At 44.2% G+C, this 21,772-nt stretch overlaps 4 protein-coding genes and 1 long non-coding RNA gene across 24 annotated transcripts in view; 1 reads left to right on the forward strand and 4 right to left on the reverse strand.

Moving 5' to 3' along the window:
- LOC125712137 (olfactory receptor 7G1-like) overlaps positions 1 to 21,772 on the reverse strand; it is a 55,404-nt gene that overhangs the window by 17,640 nt on the left and 15,992 nt on the right. The window contains exon 1 of one of the 6 annotated variants that reach the window (XM_048981844.1): positions 18,390 to 18,514. The exons of 3 other annotated variants lie outside the window; for them this stretch is intronic. Coding sequence is in view for 2 of the 3 variants with exons in the window: in XM_048981840.1 (XP_048837797.1) it covers positions 12,999 to 13,572 (574 nt within the window). In the remaining variant the exon portion in view is untranslated. Of the gene's footprint in view, positions 1 to 12,088; positions 13,573 to 18,389; positions 18,515 to 21,772 lie in introns of those variants that run through there. 2 more of the 6 variants (XM_048981840.1, XM_048981839.1) reach the window with 2 other exon arrangements.
- LOC125712133 (olfactory receptor 1M1-like) overlaps positions 1 to 21,772 on the reverse strand; it is a 77,169-nt gene that overhangs the window by 12,183 nt on the left and 43,214 nt on the right. The window contains exon 2 of one of the 3 annotated variants that reach the window (XM_048981815.1): positions 5,137 to 5,259. The exons of 1 other annotated variant lie outside the window; for it this stretch is intronic. In XM_048981815.1, coding sequence (XP_048837772.1) covers positions 5,229 to 5,259 — 31 coding nt within the window. In that variant the 3' untranslated portion in view covers positions 5,137 to 5,228. Of the gene's footprint in view, positions 1 to 5,136; positions 5,260 to 8,991; positions 9,023 to 21,772 lie in introns of those variants that run through there. One more of the 3 variants, XM_048981820.1, reaches the window with a different exon arrangement.
- LOC125712136 (olfactory receptor 4S1-like) overlaps positions 1 to 21,772 on the reverse strand; it is a 51,916-nt gene that overhangs the window by 11,427 nt on the left and 18,717 nt on the right. The window contains exon 1 of one of the 2 annotated variants that reach the window (XM_048981838.1): positions 5,803 to 6,421. The exons of the other annotated variant lie outside the window; for it this stretch is intronic. Within the exon in view, the coding sequence (XP_048837795.1) occupies positions 5,803 to 6,233 (431 nt within the window). The 5' untranslated portion in view covers positions 6,234 to 6,421. Of the gene's footprint in view, positions 1 to 5,802; positions 6,422 to 21,772 lie in introns of those variants that run through there. 2 annotated transcript variants of the gene reach the window in all.
- The window catches only part of LOC125712155 (uncharacterized), a 59,819-nt gene that overhangs the window by 5,281 nt on the left and 32,766 nt on the right, over positions 1 to 21,772 (forward strand). The window contains exon 2 of the long non-coding RNA XR_007383200.1: positions 9,736 to 9,939. This is a non-coding gene — a long non-coding RNA (uncharacterized LOC125712155). The remainder of the gene's footprint in view (positions 1 to 9,735; positions 9,940 to 21,772) is intronic.
- LOC125712134 (olfactory receptor 2G6-like) overlaps positions 1 to 21,772 on the reverse strand; it is a 62,803-nt gene that overhangs the window by 2,155 nt on the left and 38,876 nt on the right. For 3 of the 12 annotated variants that reach the window (XM_048981828.1, XM_048981827.1, XM_048981830.1), the window contains exon 2: positions 2,358 to 2,951. The exons of 1 other annotated variant lie outside the window; for it this stretch is intronic. In XM_048981828.1, the coding sequence (XP_048837785.1) occupies positions 2,358 to 2,797 (440 nt within the window). In that variant the 5' untranslated portion in view covers positions 2,798 to 2,951. Of the gene's footprint in view, positions 1 to 1,108; positions 3,001 to 6,387; positions 6,422 to 9,565; positions 10,209 to 14,157; positions 14,187 to 21,772 lie in introns of those variants that run through there. 8 more of the 12 variants (XM_048981831.1, XM_048981833.1, XM_048981829.1 and 5 more) reach the window with 7 other exon arrangements.

Genomic DNA, 21,772 nt, shown 5'->3' on the forward strand with positions numbered 1-21,772 from the left:
CTGAGTCTCTGACAAGAAAATCATGAACAATAACAAGAACTGAAAACTGTTTTTATACTGTAACAGGTTTCTAGATCCTGAATTTCTCTTGCGCAAATGCAGTGACATTATTTTACAAATGCAGCAGAACACAAAGACCACACTGTCAGAATGGCAGTGAGCCTATACAGTAAGAGAGCCTCAAGAAGGCTGAACATGAAGGATTAGGAAGATAAAGCTTGTCTCCAATCTCCAGATGGCATCGGGAGACTCGCTCATCCAGCACTGGAACATGAGGGGAAAAACAAGTCCCTTCAAGTGGCAATATGTCACTGGCTCTGACCTTGGGTCACCAACTGCTGATCCACTGTCCAAATGCATTACGCATCCTACTGGATTAAGTGTTGCATGGCATACTTAAGAAATGTAGAGAATAGACGAGTAGTAAGACAATGAAGTAAGCAATTTTTATTGTCTACTTCCAATGAATGCCATTTTAAAGATTCGTGTTTTGTGCACTGATGAGTAATTTTATCAACAGATACAAAAGCCACATGAAATCTCAACAACAAGGTATCTTTCTGAATTTCATATTTATTATTGGCCAATAAAACCTTGTCTGGTACTTTTATTGGTTGTTTTTTCTCAGATAAAATGAAATATCTAGCCATTGATTTTCTAGCAAAAGCCCAACTACACTAATGTCAATCTAGGATGATGCAGGCCGAGATCATCAAGCAAGAAAGACATTAACCGTTGGTCATTTCATCTAGATACTTATCCTGTTCAGGGTCAATGGGTGAGTTTTGGGGTGGCATGATGGAAGGAACGATCCACAGTGTGACTTGGAGACAAGAAGGGGTTTTACTGGGAACATATACTTTAGCAGGAAGTAAAGGCACCATGAGAGGTCAAAGCAAAGGCAGGACAGAAAATTAGAACTAAACTGGCTATAACTAGAGACACGGAAAAAAAACTTATACCAAAACACAGGGAAGGAAAACACAGAACCAAACACAATGCAGCACATGCAATAACTAACTGAGAAACAAACAGGGGAAGGACGCATATACACATGATGTAAGGATAGACATGAAACAGATGCAGGTAACTGACAATTAATCAAAGACTAGGAGTAACAAGAAACAGGTGAGGGTCACAATCACTAAGGACTCAAACAGTAAGAGCAAAGTACTGGGATGTCATAAAATACTACAAAACTAAAAACAAGCAGGGAAAAATAAAACATACATAGAAGTGAACAGAGATCGGGAAATAAAAACTGAAAATGTCCAGTGAAGCAGAGACTGGCCACTCTCACACCCTCGACAGTGGGGACAGCGACACTGGAGTCAGACGCACATTCAGCCAGCACAGCAATGTGACACACCACTGGGAGCAGGGGAACGCACTAGGGAACAAAACAATACCAAACTAGAGGAAAGGGGATCGCAGTGACACCGGTTGGTGAAAACGAGAAGATTGACTGAACAGGGCAAGACAAGACCCAATCCTGAAAGGTTGGGCTTGCAGCCTACGCTTGGCAGAATTAGGCACAAGGCCGGGGTACTTGCTAGATAGGACACCAGTCCCCCATAGGGGACATAGTTGCACTAGCACATTATGTATGGGCAAAATAAAAACTCCAGTTATCCTAATCACATGTGTTGGGCTGTGGAAGGAAAGCCAAGGAACACAGGCTGAAAATGCAAACTCCACACATAAAGCAAAGGACAAATTTTAATCCCAAACTCTGGAGGTGAGAGGTAACAGTATGATGCCCTGAACCTCCATGCCACCTTAGTTATTTCAGTGCAATAATTTTGCTGTTAAACCTTCTCCACACAATCCTACGAAGCTGCTTCAGTTTCAAACCATAAACGAGAGGGTTCAGAATTGGAGGAACAATGAGGTACATTATAGAAAGGCTGTTTCTGAGAGCCTGCAGGGAGGCATCTGAGCTGAAACGTGCTGATACAACGTCGAAAGATGCAGAAACGGCCAGGATACCCAGAGTGATAATATGAGGCAGGCAGGTCTCCATGAACTTATTACGCTCTGCCTGAGACTGAACACATGTCCTGATGATTAGGGCATAGGAGATTATAATTAGAAGGAGTTGAAATATATGAAAAGCCATGATACCGAAGGCATATAAATTGTTTAAGGTGGTATCTATACAGGACAACTTTGCCACATCCCAGTCAAAACAATAAAGCTTATTAATTCTGTATCCACACAAGGGCAGCCTGACTATAAGCCCAATGCCAACAATTGTTTCTGTGAAAGTTAAGAACCACGTTATTTGCACTAACATTCCTACTCTCCGAGGCGTCATAATAGAGTGATACTCCAACGGTTTGCATATTGCAACATACCTGTCATAAGCCATTACTGATAAATTGGTACTTTCACAGAAGAGATACGTGCAGATTACAAATATTTGAATTATACATGCAGTGTATGAGATCACTTGAGAGTCTGACAGAAGGTCAATCAGTAGCTTTGGATAGAAACTTGAACAGCCACAAATGCTGTTTACACACAGATTACACAGGAAGATGAACATGGGCTCATGGAGAATCTTCTCCAGCAATATGGTCAAAATCAGAGTTAAATTCACAAAAATGGTGAAAACATAGGCAAGGATGGAAAGGCCAAAAAAGATCTGTCTCTTTGTTCTAGTCTCGTTCAAGCCACTCAGCAGAAAAATAAGTTCACTTGAAGAGTTCTCCATCTGAGCTGACTTGAGGTGGCGTTCAGAGACACGGAACTTCTTTCTAATTGATCGTCTGGCTCTGGCTTCCACGTTGAGCATGACTAACAGACCTGCTCAGAAGAACCACATTGCTTAATAATTAGGATAAATGCTGACTTTTGTCTCATCATATTATCAGTCTGTAGGACTGAGTCAGAAGGATCCCGTTCTAATTCTCTGATGCATTAAGCTCTGCCAGATTACATAGTATCACCTTGTCCTCCTCTGTATGGCTGTTTGATGCCTCTATCCGTCCAGCAGACCTGTAGGCCTTTATATGCTTCTGGATTCTGTTGTTTGGCTTCCGTATCTACTACACTGTTACAGAAGAATGACAAGCAAAGTTCTAATTAGCTCCGCAGGGAAATTACATGGATGTGGTCATTTAGGTGAAGAGCCTGAACCTCAGCCGATTCAATCGTGAAATAATAGGATCATTTATTTAATAAGGTTCAATGATGCTACATAAATGTCACAATGTAAACCTTTCAATGAGAATTCATTTTAAGTTAACAAAAATGTCAGTATGTTACTTCGCCTAAACATTAGTTTATGGAATCTTGTCTCTGACAATGTTTTATTTCATTTTTAAATTAAATGATATTTTTTTTAAAGAACTGGAGTATATGACTGTGCTAGAATAGAGAACAGGATTGGATTTAGTTGCTTTGTAACATAATTAATATAGCAGAAATGTCAGGGCCTGCACCCGTCTGCCCCAACCTTTGTGTCTCCTCCCCTTTTGGCCAGCAGGTGTCGCTGACTGCCCTGTCCTCCCTGTCCTCCAAGTCCTTAGTGTGTTTCTCGTGCTCCCCAGACTGCCACATGGCTCTCTGGGCTGAGTGCTTCCCTGAAAACTCTGTAGTTTTGAGCTTGAACCCGGCCTCCTGTTTTATCATTCTCTTGTTTTAGTTTTGATCCCTTTTGTTTTTTTTTTCATTTTCTAGTGTTTTCAGTATCTGTAATAAACCCATTTGTGGAGCTGCAAGTAGATCAGCACCCTCCTATTTCCTGCCTGTTTCATGCCCCGAGTCATTGACAAGAAAATCATGAACAATAACAAGAACTGAAAAATGTTTGTATACTGTAACAGGTTTCTAGATCCTGAATTTCTCTTGCGCAAAAAGCAGTGACATTACTTTATAAATGCAGCAGAACACAAAGACCACACTGTCAGAATGGCAGTGAGCCTATACAGTAAGAAAGCCTCAAGAAGGCTGAACATGAAGGATTAGGAAGATAAAGCCTGTCTCCAATCTCCAGATGGCATCGGGAGACTCGCTCATCCAGCACTGGAACATGAGGGGAAAAAAAGGTCTCTCCAAGTGGCAATATGTCACTGGCTCTGACCTTGGGTCACCAACTGCTGATCCACTGTCCAAATGCATTACGCATCCTACTGGATTAAGTGTTGCATGGAATAGTTCAGAAATGTAGAGAATAGACGAGTAGTAAGACAATGAAGTAAGCAATTTTTATTGTCTACTTCCAATAAATGCCATTTTAAATATTTATGTTTTGTGCACTGATGAGTAATTTTATCAACTGATACAAAAGACACATGAAATCTCAACAACAAGGCATCTTGCTGAATTTTACATTTATGATTGGCCAATAAACCCTTGTCTGTTATTTTTATTGGTTGTGTTTTCTCAGATAAAATGAAATATCTAGCCAGTGATTTTCTAGCAAAAGCCCAACTAGACTAATGTCATTCTAGGATGATGCAGGCTGAGATCATCAAGGAAGAAAGACATTAACCGTTGGTCATTTCATTTAGATGCTTATCCTGTTCAGGGTAAATGGGTGAGTTTTGGGATGGCATGATGGAAGGAACGATCCACAGTGTGACTTGGAGACAACAAGGGGTTTTACTGGGAACATATACATTAGCAGGAAGTAAAGGCACCATGAGAGGTCAAAGCAAAGGCAGGAGAGAAAACTAGAACTAAACTGGCTATAACTAGAGACACGAAAAAAAAACTTATACCAAAACGCAGGGAAGGAAAACACAGAACCAAACACAATGCAGCACATGCAATAACTAACTGAGAAACAAACAGGGGAAGGACACATATACACATGATGTAAGGATAGACATGAAACAGATGCAGGTAACTGACAATTAATCAAAGACTAGGAGTAACAAGAAACTGGTGAGGGTTACAATCACTAAGGACTCAAACATTAGTAAGAGCAAAGTACTGGGATGTCATAAAATACTACAAAACTAAAAACAAGCAGGGACAAATAAAACATACATAAAAGTGAACAGAGACCGGAAGATCAAAACTGAAAATGTCCAGTGAAGCAGATACTGGCCACTCTCACACCCTCTACAGTGGGGATAGCGACACTGGAGTCAGACGCACATTCAGCCAGCACAGCTATGTGACACACCACTGGGAGCAGGGGAATGCACTAGGGAACAAAACAATGCCAAACTGTGAGGTGACAGTGTGACCTGTCAGAGACTCCGTGTCACGCTTGGTTATTTCAGTGCAGTAATTTTGCTATTGAACCTTCTCCACACAATCCGACGAAGCTGCTTCAGTTTCAGACCATAAATGAGAGGGTTCAGGATTGGAGGAACAATGAGGTACATTATAGAAAAGCTGTTTCTGAGAGCCTGCAGGGAGGCTTCTGAGCTTAAACGTGCTGATACAAAATCAGAAGACACGGAAACAACCAAGATACCCAGAGTGATAATATGAGGCAGGCAGGTCTCCATGAATTTATTACGCTCTGCCTGAGACTGAACACATGTCCTGGTGATTAGAACATAGGAGATTATAATTAGCAGGACTTGAAATATATGAAACACCATGATACCAAAGGCAAATACATTATTTAAGGTGGTATCAATACAGGACAGCTTCACCACATCCCAGTCAACACAATAAAGCTTATTAATTCTGGATCCACACAATGGAAGCCTGACTAAAAGCACAATGCCAACATTTGTCTCAATGAAAGTTAAGAACCACGTCATTTGCACCAACATTCCTACTCTCCGAGGCGTCATAATAGAGTGATACTCCAACGGTTTGCATATTGCAACATACCTGTCATAAGCCATTACTGATAAATTGGTACTTTCACAGAAGAGATACGTGCAAATTACAAATATTTGAATTATACATGCAGTGTATGAGATCACATGAGAGTCTGACAGAAGGTCAATCAGTAGCTTTGGATAGAAACTTGTAGAGCCACAAATGCTGTTTACACACAGATTACACAGGAAGATGAACATGGGTTCATGGAGAATCTTCTCCAACAATATGGTCAAAATCAGAGTTAAATTCACAAAAATGGTGAAAACATAGGCAACAATGGAAATGCCAAAAAATATCTGTCTCTTTGTTTTAGTCTCATTCAAGCCACTCAGCACAAAAATAAGTTCACTGGAAGAGTTCTCCATCTGCGCTGAGTTGATGTGGCGTTTACAGGCACGGAGCTTCTTTCTAACTGAGCGTCTGGCTCTGGCTTGCATGGCTAACAGACCTGCTCAGAAGAACCACAGTGCTGTACAGTCAGGATAAATGCTGGCTTTTGTCTCATCATATTATCTGCCTGTAGGACTGAGTCAGAAGGATCCCGTTCTAATTGTCTGATGCATTAAGCTCTGCCAGATTACATAGTATCACCATGTCCTCCTCTGTATGGCTGTTTGATGCCTCTATCCGTCCAGCAGACCTGTGGGCCTTTATATGCTTCTGGATTCTGTTGTTTGGCTTCCGTATCTACTACACTGTTACAGAAGAATGACAAGCAAAGTTCTAATTAGCTCCGCAGGGAATTTGCATAGATGTGGTCATTTACTGTAGGAGATGAACCTGAACCAGAGCTGATTTAATCGTGAAATAATAGGATAATTTATTTATTAATTTACAATGATGCTACATTAACGTTAAATGTAAACCTTTCAACGAGAATTCATTTTAAGATAACAACACTGTTAGTATGTTACTTCGTCTAACCAGTTGATTATGGAATTTAGTCTCTGACAATGTTTTATTAAATTCTTAAATTAAACGGGAATTTTTGAAGAACTGGACTGTGTGACTGTGCTAGAATAGAGAACAGGATTGGATTTAGTTGCTTTGTAACATAATTAATATAGCAGAAATGTCAGGGCCTGCACCCGTCTGCCCCAACCTTTGTGTCTCCTCCCCTTTTGGCCAGCAGGTGTCGCTGACTGCCCTGTCCTCCCTGTCCTCCAAGTCCTTAGTGTGTTACTCGCGCTCCCCAGACTGCCACATGACTCTCTGGGCTGAGTGTTTCCCTGAAAACTCTGTAGTTTTGAGCTTGAACCCGGCCTCCTGTTTTATCATTCTCTTGTTTTAGTTTTGATCCCTTTTGTTTTTTTTTTTTCATTTTCTAGTGTTTTCAGTATCTGTAATAAACCCATTTGTGGAGCTGCAAGTAGATCAACACCCTCCTATTTCCTGCCTGTTTCATGCCCTGAGTCTCTGACAAGAAAATCATGAACAATAACAAGAACTGAAAAATGTTTGTACACTGTAACAGGTTTCTAGATCCTGAATTTCTCTTGCGCAAAAAGCAAGGAGATTACTTTTTAAATGCAGCAGAACACAAAGACCACACTGTCAGAATGGCAGTGAGCCTATACAGTAAGAGAGCCTCAAGAAGGCTGAACATGAAGGATTAGGAAGATAAAGCTTGTCTCCAATCTCCAGATGGCATCGGGAGACTCGCTCATCCAGCACTGGAACATGAGGGGAAAAAAAGGTCTCTCCAAGTGGCAATATGTCACTGGCTCTGACCTTGGGTCACCAACTGCTGATCCACTGTCCAAATGCATTACGCATCCTACTGGATTAAGTGTTGCATGGAATAGTTCAGAAATGTAGAGAATAGACGAGTAGTAAGACAATGAAGTAAGGAATTTTTATTGTCTACTTCCAATAAATGCCATTTTAAATATTTATGTTTTGTGCACTGATGAGTAATTTTATCAACTGATACAAAAGACACATGAAATCTCAACAACAAGGCATCTTGCTGAATTTTACATTTATGATTGGCCAATAAACCCTTGTCTGTTATTTTTATTGGTTGTGTTTTCTCAGATAAAATGAAATATCTAGCCAGTGATTTTCTAGCAAAAGCCCAACTAGACTAATGTCATTCTAGGATGATGCAGGCCGAGATCATCAAGGAAGAAAGACATTAACCGTTGGTCATTTCATGTAGATGCTTATCCTGTTCAGGGTAAATGGGTGAGTTTTGGGATGGCATGATGGAAGGAACGATCCACAGTGTGACTTGGAGACAACAAGGGGTTTTACTGGGAACATATACATTAGCAGGAAGTAAAGGCACCATGAGAGGTCAAAGCAAAGGCAGGAGAGAAAACTAGAACTAAACTGGCTATAACTAGAGACACGAAAAAAAAACTTATACCAAAACGCAGGGAAGGAAAACACAGAACCAAACACAATGCAGCACATGCAATAACTAACTGAGAAACAAACAGGGGAAGGACACATATACACATGATGTAAGGATAGACATGAAACAGATGCAGGTAACTGACAATTAATCAAAGACTAGGAGTAACAAGAAACAGGTGAGGGTTACAATCACCAAGGACTCAAACATTAGTAAGAGCAAAGTACTGGGATGTCATGAAATACTACAAAACTAAAAACAAGCAGGGACAAATAAAACATACATAAAAGTGAACAGAGACCAGAAGATCAAAACTGAAAATGTCCAGTGAAGCAGAGACTGGCCACTCTCACACCCTCGACAGTGGGGATAGCGACACTGGAGTCAGACGCACATTCAGCCAGCACAGCCATGTGACACACCACTGGGAGCAGGGGAACGCACTAGGGAACAAAACAATACCAAACTAGAGGAAAGGGGATCGCAGTGACACCGGTTGGTGAAAACGGGAAGATTGACTGAACAGGGCAAGACAAGACCCAATCCTGAAAGGTTGGGCTTGCAGCCTACGCTTGGCAGAATTTGGCACAAGGCCGGGGTACTTGCTAGATAGGACACCAGTCCCCCATAGGGGACATAGTTGCACTAGCACATTATGTATGGGCAAAATAAAAACTCCAGTTATCCTAATCACATGTTTTGGGCTGTGGAAGGAAAGCCAAGGAACACAGGCTGAAAATGCAAACTCCACACATAAAGCAAAGGACAAATTTTAATCCCAAACTCTGGAGGTGAGAGGTAACAGTATGATGCCCTGAACCTCCATGCCACCTTAGTTATTTCAGTGCAGTAATTTTGCTGTTAAACCTTCTCCACACAATCCTACGAAGCTGCTTCAGTTTCAAACCATAAACGAGAGGGTTCAGAATTGGAGGAACAATGAGGTACATTATAGAAAGGCTGTTTCTGAGAGATTGCAGGGAGGCATCTGAGCTGAAACGTGCTGATACAACGTCGAAAGATGCAGAAACGGCCAGGATACCCAGAGTGATAATATGAGGCAGGCAGGTCTCCATGAACTTATTACGCTCTGCCTGAGACTGAACACATGTCCTGATGATTAGGGCATAGGAGATTATAATTAGAAGGAGTTGAAATATATGAAAAGCCATGATACCGAAGGCATATAAATTGTTTAAGGTGGTATCTATACAGGACAACTTTGCCACATCCCAGTCAAAACAATAAAGCTTATTAATTCTGTATCCACACAAGGGCAGCCTGACTATAAGCCCAATGCCAACAATTGTTTCTGTGAAAGTTAAGAACCACGTTATTTGCACTAACATTCCTACTCTCCGAGGCGTCATAATAGAGTGATATTCCAACGGTTTGCATATTGCAACATACCTGTCATAAGCCATTACTGATAAATTTGTATTTTCACAGAAGAGATACATGTAGATTCCAAATATTTGAATTATACATGCAGTGTATGAGATCACATGAGAGTCTGACAGAAGGTCAATCAGTAGCTTTGGATAGAAACTTGTAGAGCCACAAATGCAGTTTACACACAGATTACACAGGAAGATGAACATGGGCTCATGGAGAATCTTCTCCAGCAATATGGTCAAAATCAGAGTTAAATTCACAAAAATGGTGAAAACATAGGCAAGGATGGAAAGGCCAAAAAAGATCTGTCTCTTTGTTTTAGTCTCATTCAAGCCACTCAGCAGAAAAATAAGTTCACTTGAAGAGTTCTCCATCTGAGCTGACTTGAGGTGGCGTTCAGAGACACGGAGCTTCTTTCTAATTGATCGTCTGGCTCTGGCTTCCACGGTGAGCATGACTAACAGACCTGCTCAGAAGAACCACATTGCTTAATAATTAGGATAAATGCTGACTTTTGTCTCATCATGTTATCAGTCTGTAGGACTGAGTCAGAAGGATCCCGTTCTAATTCTCTGATGCATTAAGCTCTGCCAGATTACATAGTATCACCTTGTCCTCCTCTGTATGGCTGTTTGATGCCTCTATCCGTCCAGCAGACCTGTAGGCCTTTATATGCTTCTGGATTCTGTTGTTTGGCTTCCGTATCTACTACACTGTTACAGAAGAATGACAAGCAAAGTTCTAATTAGCTCCGCAGGGAAATTACATGGATGTGGTCATTTAGGTGAAGAGCCTGAACCTCAGCCGATTCAATCGTGAAATAATAGGATCGTTTATTTAATAAGGTTCAATGATGCTACATAAATGTCACAATGTAAACCTTTTAATGAGAATTCATTTTAAGTTAACAAAAATGTCAGTATGTTACTTCGCCTAAACATTAGTTTATGGAATCTTGTCTCTGACAATGTTTTATTTCATTTTTAAATTAAATGATGTTTTTTTAAAGAACTGGAGTATATGACTGTGCTAGAATAGAGAACAGGATTGGATTTAGTTGCTTTGTAACATAATTAATATAGCAGAAATGTCAGGGCCTGCACCCGTCTGCCCCAACCTTTGTGTCTCCTCCTGTTAGAGTGTATCTGTGTATTTTATCATATTATTATCCTCCTATATGTGTACGTGCAACCCTTAACAACTAACCCATGGCCCAGAAAGGGTTACAGACAAAATGTCCTCACAGGGGCCTACCAGATTGTGACGCAGGAATAAGAGACCTTGAGAAAGGAAACAGATTCTGTCAACATAGCAGGGGGCCCACCTTGAGAAATGTAATGCTTTGTATTAACCCTGTTTCACGGAGGCCTCACACAGCATTTGACTAGTTTAAAGACAAGACCCATGCAACCCCTCCCCTACCCTATAAATAAAGAAGCCAAGGGACTGTCCGGTGTGACACTCAACAGAGGCGCAGATACTGTCTGTTGCACCTGAAGTGGGCACCCTTGCGCAAGTAAAACAGAAAGACGTGTGCTGTCTCGTTATTCCTGGGTCCTAGAAGTGGAAGTGTGTGAGTAGTAAGCTGCGGCGCTTCCTCACACAGGAGATTGTAGGAGTGAAAGCTACGGCGCTTTCTCCAACATAACTAGATTGTAGGAGTGAAAGCTACGGCGCTTTCTCCTAACACCTCCCCTTTTGGCCAGCAGGTGTCGCTGACTGCCCTGACTTCCCTGTCCTCCAAGTCCTTAGTGTGTTTCTCGCGCTCCCCAGACTGCCACATGGCTCTCTGGGCTGAGTGTTTCCCTGAAAACTCTGTAGTTTTGAGCTTGAACCCGGCCTCCTGTTTTATCATTCTCTTGTTTTAGTTTTGATCCCTTTTGTTTTTTTTTTTCATTTTCTAGTGTTTTCAGTATCTGTAATAAACCCATTTGTGGAGCTGCAAGTAGATCAGCACCCTCCTATTCCCTGCCTGTTTCATGCCCCGAGTCATTGACAAGAAAATCATGAACAATAACAAGAACTGAAAAATGTTTGTATACTGTAACAGGTTTCTAGATCCTGAATTTCTCTTGCGCAAAAAGCAGTGACATTACTTTATAAATGCAGCAGAACACAAAGACCACACTGTCAGAATGGCAGTGAGCCTATACAGTAAGAGAGCCTCAAGAAGGCTGAACATGAAGGATTAGGAAGATAAAGCCTGTCTCCAATCTCCAGATGGCATCGGGAGACTCGCTCATCCAGCACTGGAACATGAGGGGAAAAAAAGGTCTCTCCAAGTGGCAATATGTCACTGGCTCTGACCTTGGGTCACCAACTGCTGATCCACTGTCCAAATGCATTAAGCATCCTACTGGATTAAGTGTTGCATGGCATAGTTCAGAAATGTAGAGAATAGACGAGTAGCAAGGCAATGAAGTAAGCAATTTTTATTGCTACTTCCAATAAATGCCATTTTAAATATTTATGTTTTGTGCACTGATGAGTAATTTAATCAACAGATACAAAAAGCACATGACATCTCAACAACAAGGCATCTTTCTGAATTTTACATTTATTATTGGCCAATAAAACCTTGTCTGGTATTTTTATTGGTTGTGTTTTCTCAGATAAAATGAAATATCTAGCCAGTGATTTTCTAGCAAAAGCCCAACTAGACTAATGTCATTCTAGGATGATGCAGGCCGAGATCATCAAGGAAGAAAGACATTAACCGTTGGTCATTTCATTTAGATGCTTATCCTGTTCAGGGTCAATGGGTGAGTTTTGGGGTGGCATGATGGAAGGAACGATCCACAGTGTGACTTGGAGACAACAAGGGGTTTTACTGGGAACATATACATTAGCAGGAAATAAAGGGACCATGAGAGGTCAAAGCAAAGGCAGGAGAGAAAACTAGAACTAAACTGGCTATAACTAGAGACACGAAAAAAAAAACTTATACCAAAACGCAGGGAAGGAAAACACAGAACCAAACACAATGCAGCACATGCAATAACTAACTGAGAAACAAACAGGGGAAGGACACATATACACATGATGTAAGGATAGACATGAAACAGATGCAGGTAACTGATAATTAATCAAAGACTAGGAGTAACAAGAAACTGGTGAGGGTTACAATCACTAAGGACTGAAACATTAGTAAGAGCAAAGTACTGTGATGTCATAAAATACTACAAAACTAAAAACAAGCAGGGACAAATAAAACATACATAAAAGTGAACAGAGACCGGAAGATCAAAACTGAAAATGTCCAGTGAAGCAGAGACTGGCCACTCTCACACCCACGACATTGGGGATAGTGACACTGGAGTCAGACGCACATTCAGCCAGAACAGCCATGTGATACACCACTGGGAGCAGGGGAACGCACTAGGGAACAAAACAATGCCAAACTGTGAGGTGAAAGTGTGATCTGCCAGAGACTCAGTGTCACGCTTGGTTATTTCAGTGCAGTAATTCTGCTGTTGAACCTTCTCCACACAATCCTACGAAGCTGCTTCAGTTTCAGACCATAAATGAGAGGGTTCAGGATTGGAGGAACAATGAGGTACATTATAGAAAAGCTGTTTCTGAGAGCCTGCAGGGAGGCATCTGAGCTTAAACGTGCTGATACAACATCAGAAGACACGGAAACAACCAAGATACCCAGAGTGATAATATGAGGCAGGCAGGTCTCCATGAACTTATTACGCTCTGCCTGAGACTGAACACATGTCCTGGTGATTAGAACATAGGAGATTATAATTAGCAGGACTTGAAATATATGAAACACCATGATACCAAAGGCAAATACATTATTTAAGGTGGTATCAATACAGGACAGCTTCACCACATCCCAGTCAACACAATAAAGCTTATTAATTCTGGATCCACACAATGGAAGCCTGACTAAAAGCACAATGCCAACATTTGTCTCAATGAAAGTTAAGAACCACGTCATTTGCACCAACATTCCTACTCTCCGAGGCGTCATAATAGAGTGATACTCCAACGGTTTGCATATTGCAACATACCTGTCATAAGCCATTACTGATAAATTGGTACTTTCACAGAAGAGATACGTGCAAATTACAAATATTTGAATTATACATGCAGTGTATGAGATCACATGAGAGTCTGACAGAAGGTCAATCAGTAGCTTTGGATAGAAACTTGAACAGCCACAAATGCTGTTTACACACAGATTACACAGGAAGATGAACATGGGCTCATGGAGAATCTTCTCCAGCAATATGGTCAAAATCAGAGTTAAATTCACAAAAATGGTGAAAACATAGGCAAGGATGGAAAGGCCAAAAAAGATCTGTCTCTTTGTTTTAGTCTCATTCAAGCTACTCAGCACAAAAATAAGTTCACTGGAAGAGTTCTCCATCTGTGCTAAGTTGAGGTGGCGTTCAGAGGCACTGAGCTTCTTTCTAACTGAGCGTCTGGCTCTGACTTGCATGGCTAACAGACCTGCTCTGAAGAACCACAGTGCTGAATAATTAGGATAAATTCTAGCTTTTGTCTCATCATATTATCTGTCTGTAGGACTGAGTCAGAAGGATCCCGTTCTAATTGTCTGATGCATTAAGCTCTGCCAGATTACATAGTATCACCATGTCCTCCTCTGTATGGCTGTTTGATGTCTCTATCAGTCCAGCAGACCTGTAGGCCTTTATATGGTTCTGGATTCTGTTGTTTGCCTTCCATAATTACTGCACTGTTACAGAAGAATGACGTGACGTCACATTAACACCTAGGGAAACATGATGATCGCAGTCCTAATAATTAGCTCTGCAGGGAATTTGCATGGATATGGTAATTTATGAGTAGGGCCCGAACCACACCTGATTTAATCATCAAGCACTTGGATCATTTTTTGGATTATTTTGGGACTCTCCTTTAGAGTATATTATCACCTCTAATTTACCCCTGATGGAGGAGTCCGCCAGATTCGCCTCGGCCGATAGGACGATCAGCGGGCCTCCTGCACAGGGTTTGTCTTAGAGGTACGGAAATCGCCACCATTTAAGACAATGTTAGCCTCTGATTATTCAGCTCCCTTGACCTATATAATTACCCAAAGGCTCAGTATCGGCCAACACTGAGCTTGTGCGTGCCTCGGAGATCAAGCCGATGTTTACCCAAACTACACGTACGTCCACCTCAGGGGTTCAGCCGGGGGCAGCCCATATCATAACATGTGTCAACCTCAGTGGCAGTGAAGGCGCACGTTTTGTAGCGGTAGTTTGTACGAGGCTCACTTTGGGCTCGTCTCAGGGACTCCGCCGATGCTACCCGGTATCTACCTTGTGAACGTCTCTGGGTCTATGCCCGGTGCCTAGGAACATAGTTTGTATGTTCCTCAGGGGGTAGACCGGTACCTTTCATCAGCTTGTGTTGACCTCAGAGGTTACGTCGGCCCGTAACTGAGCTTGTGCGAACTCCAGAGGTGTAGGTTTGGTATCTAGCATAACTCAACCTGGGCAGTCGAGTTTGGGACCCGGATAAAGGGGATTTAACCCAGTGGCTGCAAGAAAGTATTTACCACTTTGGTCCTAATCAGGATAGAAATCCAATCTGTAAAGTTTATAATGAAGTTAGCAAATCAGACAGTCATAAAGTAATCAAAACAACATACTACAATATACAATCATTGACATGTGACCACATACTCTTAAATACATTTCCATTAGGAGAAATACAACATTAAACAATCACATTTCTCAGCTGAGAGTGCACAAAGTTCTGCGGAAAGTATCTGACTACAGATGGACTTTCGCCCAGTTCTCTGTGGGAACTCTGATTACAGAGTGACTCCCCAACTTCTTCTGCAGCCCTTCCTTAAGTATCCAGCCCAGGTGATGGCATGTCTCTGAAGACTGACCAATTTCAGTCAATGGTTCATTTTAGGGGAATTGCTGACCTTGGTTCTCAAGTCCCCAGCCAATCAGATCACTTTAGGGGGCGGTCGTAATTCTTTTGTTCTACCATGTGAGAGGCTCTCTCATTTTGGTGGGTTTAGCCAAAGTTTCTATATTTCTCTTAGGGAAAGTTATACTGCCTTAAATCTGAGAGTATAATACTCGCCGTCTCATGCCCATTAAGATGAGACCAAACGTGTGTATCTGTCCCTAAGATCTATGTGTGGTGAGTTATCCTGTTTATAGTGGAAAAGGTGACTGTGTCTGGAGAATGACAGCTGTTGTTGCTGTGGATTGACTGTGGGGCTCTGGTCACTCTGGGGGTGAAAGGTCTTGCTTTTACTGTGCTGCTCCAGCTATTTTTATCCAGTCTCTCAGGAGCCGGCAGGCCTTTGACTTCCTTGAAAGGGGTGGTCTGGTGAGTGGAGTCCAGTCTTGCAAGGGTCAGCGGATCCTTATCTTGGAATTAGCTCTGAAATGGACTCATGCAGGCTTATCAGAGTTGAGGCCCTGCGGGGCCTATAAGTCTTATGTCCTTACAATATTTTCATATATTTAACAAACAAGATTTACATAAACAACAGCAAGAACTGAAAAACAAATGGCTTAAATAACAGGATTGCAGACACAATTTTTCTAGTATTAAAATCAGTGATATTACTTTGTAAATGAAGCACAACACAAAGACCAGACTGTCAGCATGGCAGTTAGCCTGTCAGAGAGCCTCGAGAAGCCAGAACATGGAGGATTAGGAAGCAGGGGTCCCAGGCCTCAGCAGGTAAAGCCTGTCTCCAATCTCCTGATGCCATTGGGAGACTCGCTCATCCAGTACTGGATCATGAGGGAAAAGGCAGGTCCCTCCTAGTGGCCAGCAGGTCAGTGATGCAAAGATAGATAATAATGCTGTTATCAGGTGATAGACCCCATTAAAACTCTATTAAGTGATTTAATATAATTTTCTGCAATGAGAAGTAGCTGTGACTTTGGATCACCCACCACTGTTACTCTGCCTAAGTGCAGTTACTCAGTTGAACATCACACTGCATACAGGAGAATAACAGAGGACAGGAACATGGTGAGGGAATTAAGTATAAACCTGTTTCATTTTCTGCATCAGATAAAAAGATATTTTCAAAACATTTCTTGTGGACTGATGAGTTACATTTTGTAAATATTCACTAAGCAGATATATAAGGCACATCAAATCTCGAATGCACTTAGAACATAAGGCATCTTGCAGGCTTTTGCATTGATTACTGTCCCTTCATTCCTCATATGCCATTTTATGCTGTATATAAGCACTGGGACACAGTAACATGTCTGGCTCCTCCTTCTTTTCTAGATAATGCCATGCTTAGCTCAAGACATTATAGACACCATGCAGGCTGAATTCATCACGCAGAAGATGAATGAACTTTTTCATTTCTTCTAACCACTTATTTTGATTAGCATCATGGGGAGAGGCGGGGGGGGGGGGGGGGGGGGGGGAGGCAAGAACCTGTCTCAGGCAGCACTGGGTACTGGGCTGGGGTTCTCCCTAGATAGGACACCAGTCCCTCACAGCTCACATACTGTACAGACACAAGCTCATGTTGAATTAAGTCAAGTTATTTGTATAACATATTTTCAAACACAAAGGTAATTCAAAATGCTTTACAGAAGATGTGATAAAAAATGCAGAAAGATAAATGTACATAACATATGAAAATTAAAAAGTAAAATCAAAAGAGCATATGGGCAACTTAGAGACACCAGTTGCTCTTTGACTGTGGGACAATAACCACAAAACACAAGGAGAAAATGCAAACTCCATATACAGAGAGCAGAGGACAGATTCTAATCCCCAGTTCTGGAGGTGTGAGGTGACAGTGTGGCCCTCCTGAACCATCGTGCAACACTTGGTTATTTCAGTGCGGTAATTTTGTTGAATTGTCTCCATACAATCCTACGAAGCTGCTTCAGTTTCAGACCATAAATGAGAGGGTTCAGGACAGGAGGAACAATGAGGTACATTATAGAAAGGCTGTTTCTGAGAGCCTGCAGGGAGGCGTCTGAGCTTAAACGTGCTGACACAACATCGAAAGATGCAGACACTGCAAAGATACCTAGAGTGATAAGATGAGGCAGGCAGGTCTCCATGAACTTATTACGCTCTGCCTGGGACTGTACACATGTCCTGATGATTTCGATATAGGTGGTTATGATGAGTACAACTTCAAATATGTGAAAAACAGTGAAAAAGGTTCCATATATATTATTTAATGTGGTATCTACACAGGCCAGCTTAACCAAGTCCCAATTAAAACAATAAAGCTTATCAATTCTGGTTCCACACAAGGGCAGCCTGACTGTCAATACAATGCCAACAATTGTCTCAATGAAAGTTAAGAACCACGTTATTTGCACCAACATTCCTACCTTGTGAGGTGTCATAATGGAGTGATACTCCAAGGGTTTGCATATTGCAACATACCTGTCATACGCCATTACTGATAAATTAGCAGTTTCACATAAGAGATACGTGTAGATTCCAAATATTTGAATTATACATGCAGTGTATGAGATCACATGAGAGTCTGACAGAAGGTCAATCAGTAGCTTTAGATAGAAACTTGTAGAGCCACAAATGCTGTTTATACACAGATTACACAGGAAGATGAACATGGGCTCATGGAGAATCTTCTCCAGCAATATGGTCAAAATCAGAGTTAAATTGGCAAAAATAGTGAAAACATAGGCAAGAATGGAAAGACCAAAAAAGATCTGTCTCTTTGTTCTAGTCTCGTTCAAGCCATGGAGTGCAAAAATAAGTTCACTGGAAGAGTTCTCCATCTGAGCTGAGTTGACGTGGCGTTCACAGGCACTGAGCTTCTTTCTAACTGAGCGTCTGGCTCTGGCTTGTATGGGGAGCATGGCTAACAGACCTGCTCAGAAGATCCACAATGCTGTACAGTCAGGATAAATGCTGTCTTTTGTCTCATCATCTTATCAGTCAGAAGGATCCCGTTCTACTTGTCTGATGCATTAACCTCTGCCAGATTACAAAGTATCACCATGTCCTCCTCTGTATGGCTGTTTGATGTCTCTGTCAGTTCAGCAGACCTGTAGGCCTTTATATGCTTCTGTATTCTGTTGTTTGCCTTCAGGAATTACTATGCTATGACTCCATAGTGACACCCAGAATAACATGACAACCATTGTCCTAATTAGCTCTGCAGGGAAATTGCACAGGGGTGGTCCTTTCACGAGAAGAGCATGAGCCTTCACTGATTTAATCATCAAACACTAGATCAGATACATATATGCACATTAATGTTAAAAGACATTCCATTTTTATGAGAGTGATATGGTTGCAGAAGAAGAGGATGTCTAATGTGCGACTGGAAATCACATGACCTCCAATCCTAGCCCAGACATAATGTTATGCAAACTTCAGGAACAGAGGCGAAAATAAGTGAAGTGAAAGTGATTGTCACGAAAAGTACCGAATGGGTGATTGCTCAGGCAACGCGAGTGAGCAGGAACAGGCAGGCAGGCAGAAAACGGGGCAAACTGGGGGTTTATTAGGAAATAAGGGTCGACAAACACCAGGTAACATCAATGACAGACAAAGGACTCAGGTAAGACTCGGACTGAAATACGCAGGACTAATCAAAGTAACTAGACACAGCTGGGTACAATCGGGAAAGAACATGTGGGTAATCAGGGGGGCGTGGCACACATGAGGAGCGTACGAGCTAGGCATGACAGAACCCCCCCTCCCAAAGGCTCGCTTCTCCGGGCGCGCCTAGGAGGAGCCGATGGACGGGACGAGGGAAACGGGACCTGGAACAGAAGAACAAAATTAAAGAGAGACGGGAAACAGGACTGAGGCACAAAACAGGGCTAGCGACAGGACGTAGGACAAGAGCTGACAAAGGGCAGGGAAGGCAGACAGACAGACCAGGAATGGGGACAGAGAGGGAACAGGTGGAACAAACGGGCCAGGAGTGAAAGGAGGGAACACCGGGGAACAAGGAGCAAAGAAGGGCGGAACAGAGGGACGAGGAGCAAAAAATGAAGGGACAAAGACAGGAGAGGGAGTCGAGAACGGAGGGGCGAAAGCAGGAGAGTAGGGCGAGAAGGAGGGGGAATGCAGGGTCGGCCGAGGGAGTCCCAGTGGGCGATGGGAGGTAGCCGGAGGGGCCGCAGGCGGCCGGGAGGCCGGAGCCGGAGGGGACCTCAGAGGGGCCGAGGAGGCAGGGCGAGGGACGAGGAGGAAGTCGAAGGGGGAGCTAGGGAAGAGGACGAGGTAGCAGGGAACCCTGGCAAGGGCAAGGAAAGGGGGGGAGCTGCTGCAGGCGGCGACGTCCTCTGACGCGCAGGAGCGGGAGGACCCGCAGGCGACTTGGCCGGGGTTGAGCTCGCCAAGGCGAGGGCAAAAGAGTCACAGGGGTTGAAGGGACTGGGATGGGGTCAGGGACAGGAGTGGGGCCAGGAACAAGAGCCCCAGGGGGCACAGTCACAAGAGGCGTAAGGGATGCCTCGGGCGTGGGAGCTGCAGGCACAGGGAGCGCCTCGGGCGTGGGCGCTGGAGCTGCTGCAGGCACAGGGAGCGCCTCGGGCGTGGGCGCTGGAGCTGCTGCAGGCACAGGGAGCGCCTCGGGCGTGGGCGCTGGAGCTGCTGCAGGCACAGGGAGCGCCTCGGGCGTGGGCGCTGGAGCTGCTGCAGGCACAGGGAGCGCCTCGGGCGTGGGCGCTGGAGCTGCTGCAGGCACAGGGAGCGCCTCGGGCGTGGGTGCTGGAGCTGCTACAGGCACAGGGAGCACCTTGGGCGTGGGCGCTGGAGCTGCTGCAGGCACAGGGAGCCCCTCGGGCGTGGACGCTGGAGCTGCTGCAGGTGCAGGGAGCGCCTCTGGCGTGGGCGCTGGAGCTGCTGCAGGCACAGGGAGCCCCTCGGGCGTGGACGCTGGAGCTGCTGCAGGTGCAGGGAGCGCCTCTGGCGTGGGCGCTGGAGCTGCTGCAGGCACAGGGAGCGCCTGCTCGGGAACAGCAGGCGGCAGCGGCTGCGCAGGCAGCGAAGGTGGCTGCTCGGGTTTGGGAGCCGCAGGCAGAGGCGGCGGCAGCGGAGGCGGCTGCTCGGGCTCTGGGGCTGCAGGCAGGGGCGGCTGCACGGGCGCTGGGCCCGCAGGCAGGGGCGGCTGCACGGGCGCTGGACCCGCAGGCAGGGGCGGCTGCATGGGATGCGCAGGCGGCTGCGGCGGCGCGGGTGGCGCAGGCGGCAGGAGCGGAGGGAGCTCCTCTGGCCTGGCGGTTGCAGTGAGCAATGGAGGCGGCTGCTCAAGCTGCTCAGCGGCCCGGCGTGTTCTCCGGATGGGGGAAGCTGCCCTGGGAGGCAGCTTAGCAGCACTGGGGACTTCCGGGGTGATCGGGATACACTCCCGATCATCACCAGGAAGAGAAGCGGGGACGAAGGTGCACGCCCCCAGGGCGATCGTCGGGGCGATCGCCGGTCTCCTCTTCCTCCTCCGGCGCACGGGAGGCGGCGCTATGTCCGCAAAGACGAACGTATCGCTCTCTCCGGAGCTGGGCTACCCGCCTGAAGTTATCGCGCACCTCCTTCGCTAGGTGCGTGTCCTCCTCCAGGGATAGCCAATCCAGGATGTCCCAGCTCCGGCTTACGAGGTTCCACGCTGGGGAATCCTCCTGGATGCCGGGCTGGGAAATCCAAAAAAGCACCTGGTCGACGTAACTGCTGTACTCCTCCTCAGTTACGGAAGGTGCCTTGTTTCGGTGGTCTGTCATTCTGTCACGATCGTGTTCGCGGGAAGCAGCGATCATGCGGGTCGGCAGGTAAGGAGAGGCAGGCAGGCAGTGATTAGGGCTAAACTGGGGTTTTTTAACATTACAGGAGCAGGAAACATACACTACACCGAATCCACAATGACGGACAAAGGTAACAGGCAAGACCAGGACTTAAAACAGGACAAGACTAAGCAAAGTAATCAGACAAGGCTAGAAACAATCAGGGAAGCACACGCGGGTAATCAGGGGGCGTGGCACACACGAGGAGCCGACGAGCCGGGTCATGACAGTGATTAATTGTCATTGCTGAGACACCACAATGAAATGTGTCCCCTACATTTAAATCAGTTATTGTTAAAGTTCTTGTGTTTCGTGTTATGGGGAATCTATAGGAGATAATTTCAGTTAGTTTCATTTAAAGTGGTGTAGTCACCGTCGGTGAAATGCCATGTTGTTTGTATGCCTACAACTAAGGTTTCATGCCAAAGAGGTTAATTGTGAATTGTGGTGCTAAGCGTGAATT

Source organism: Brienomyrus brachyistius, chromosome 17 (genome assembly GCF_023856365.1).
Source record: "Brienomyrus brachyistius isolate T26 chromosome 17, BBRACH_0.4, whole genome shotgun sequence".
Classification (NCBI taxonomy): Eukaryota; Metazoa; Chordata; class Actinopteri; order Osteoglossiformes; family Mormyridae; genus Brienomyrus; species Brienomyrus brachyistius.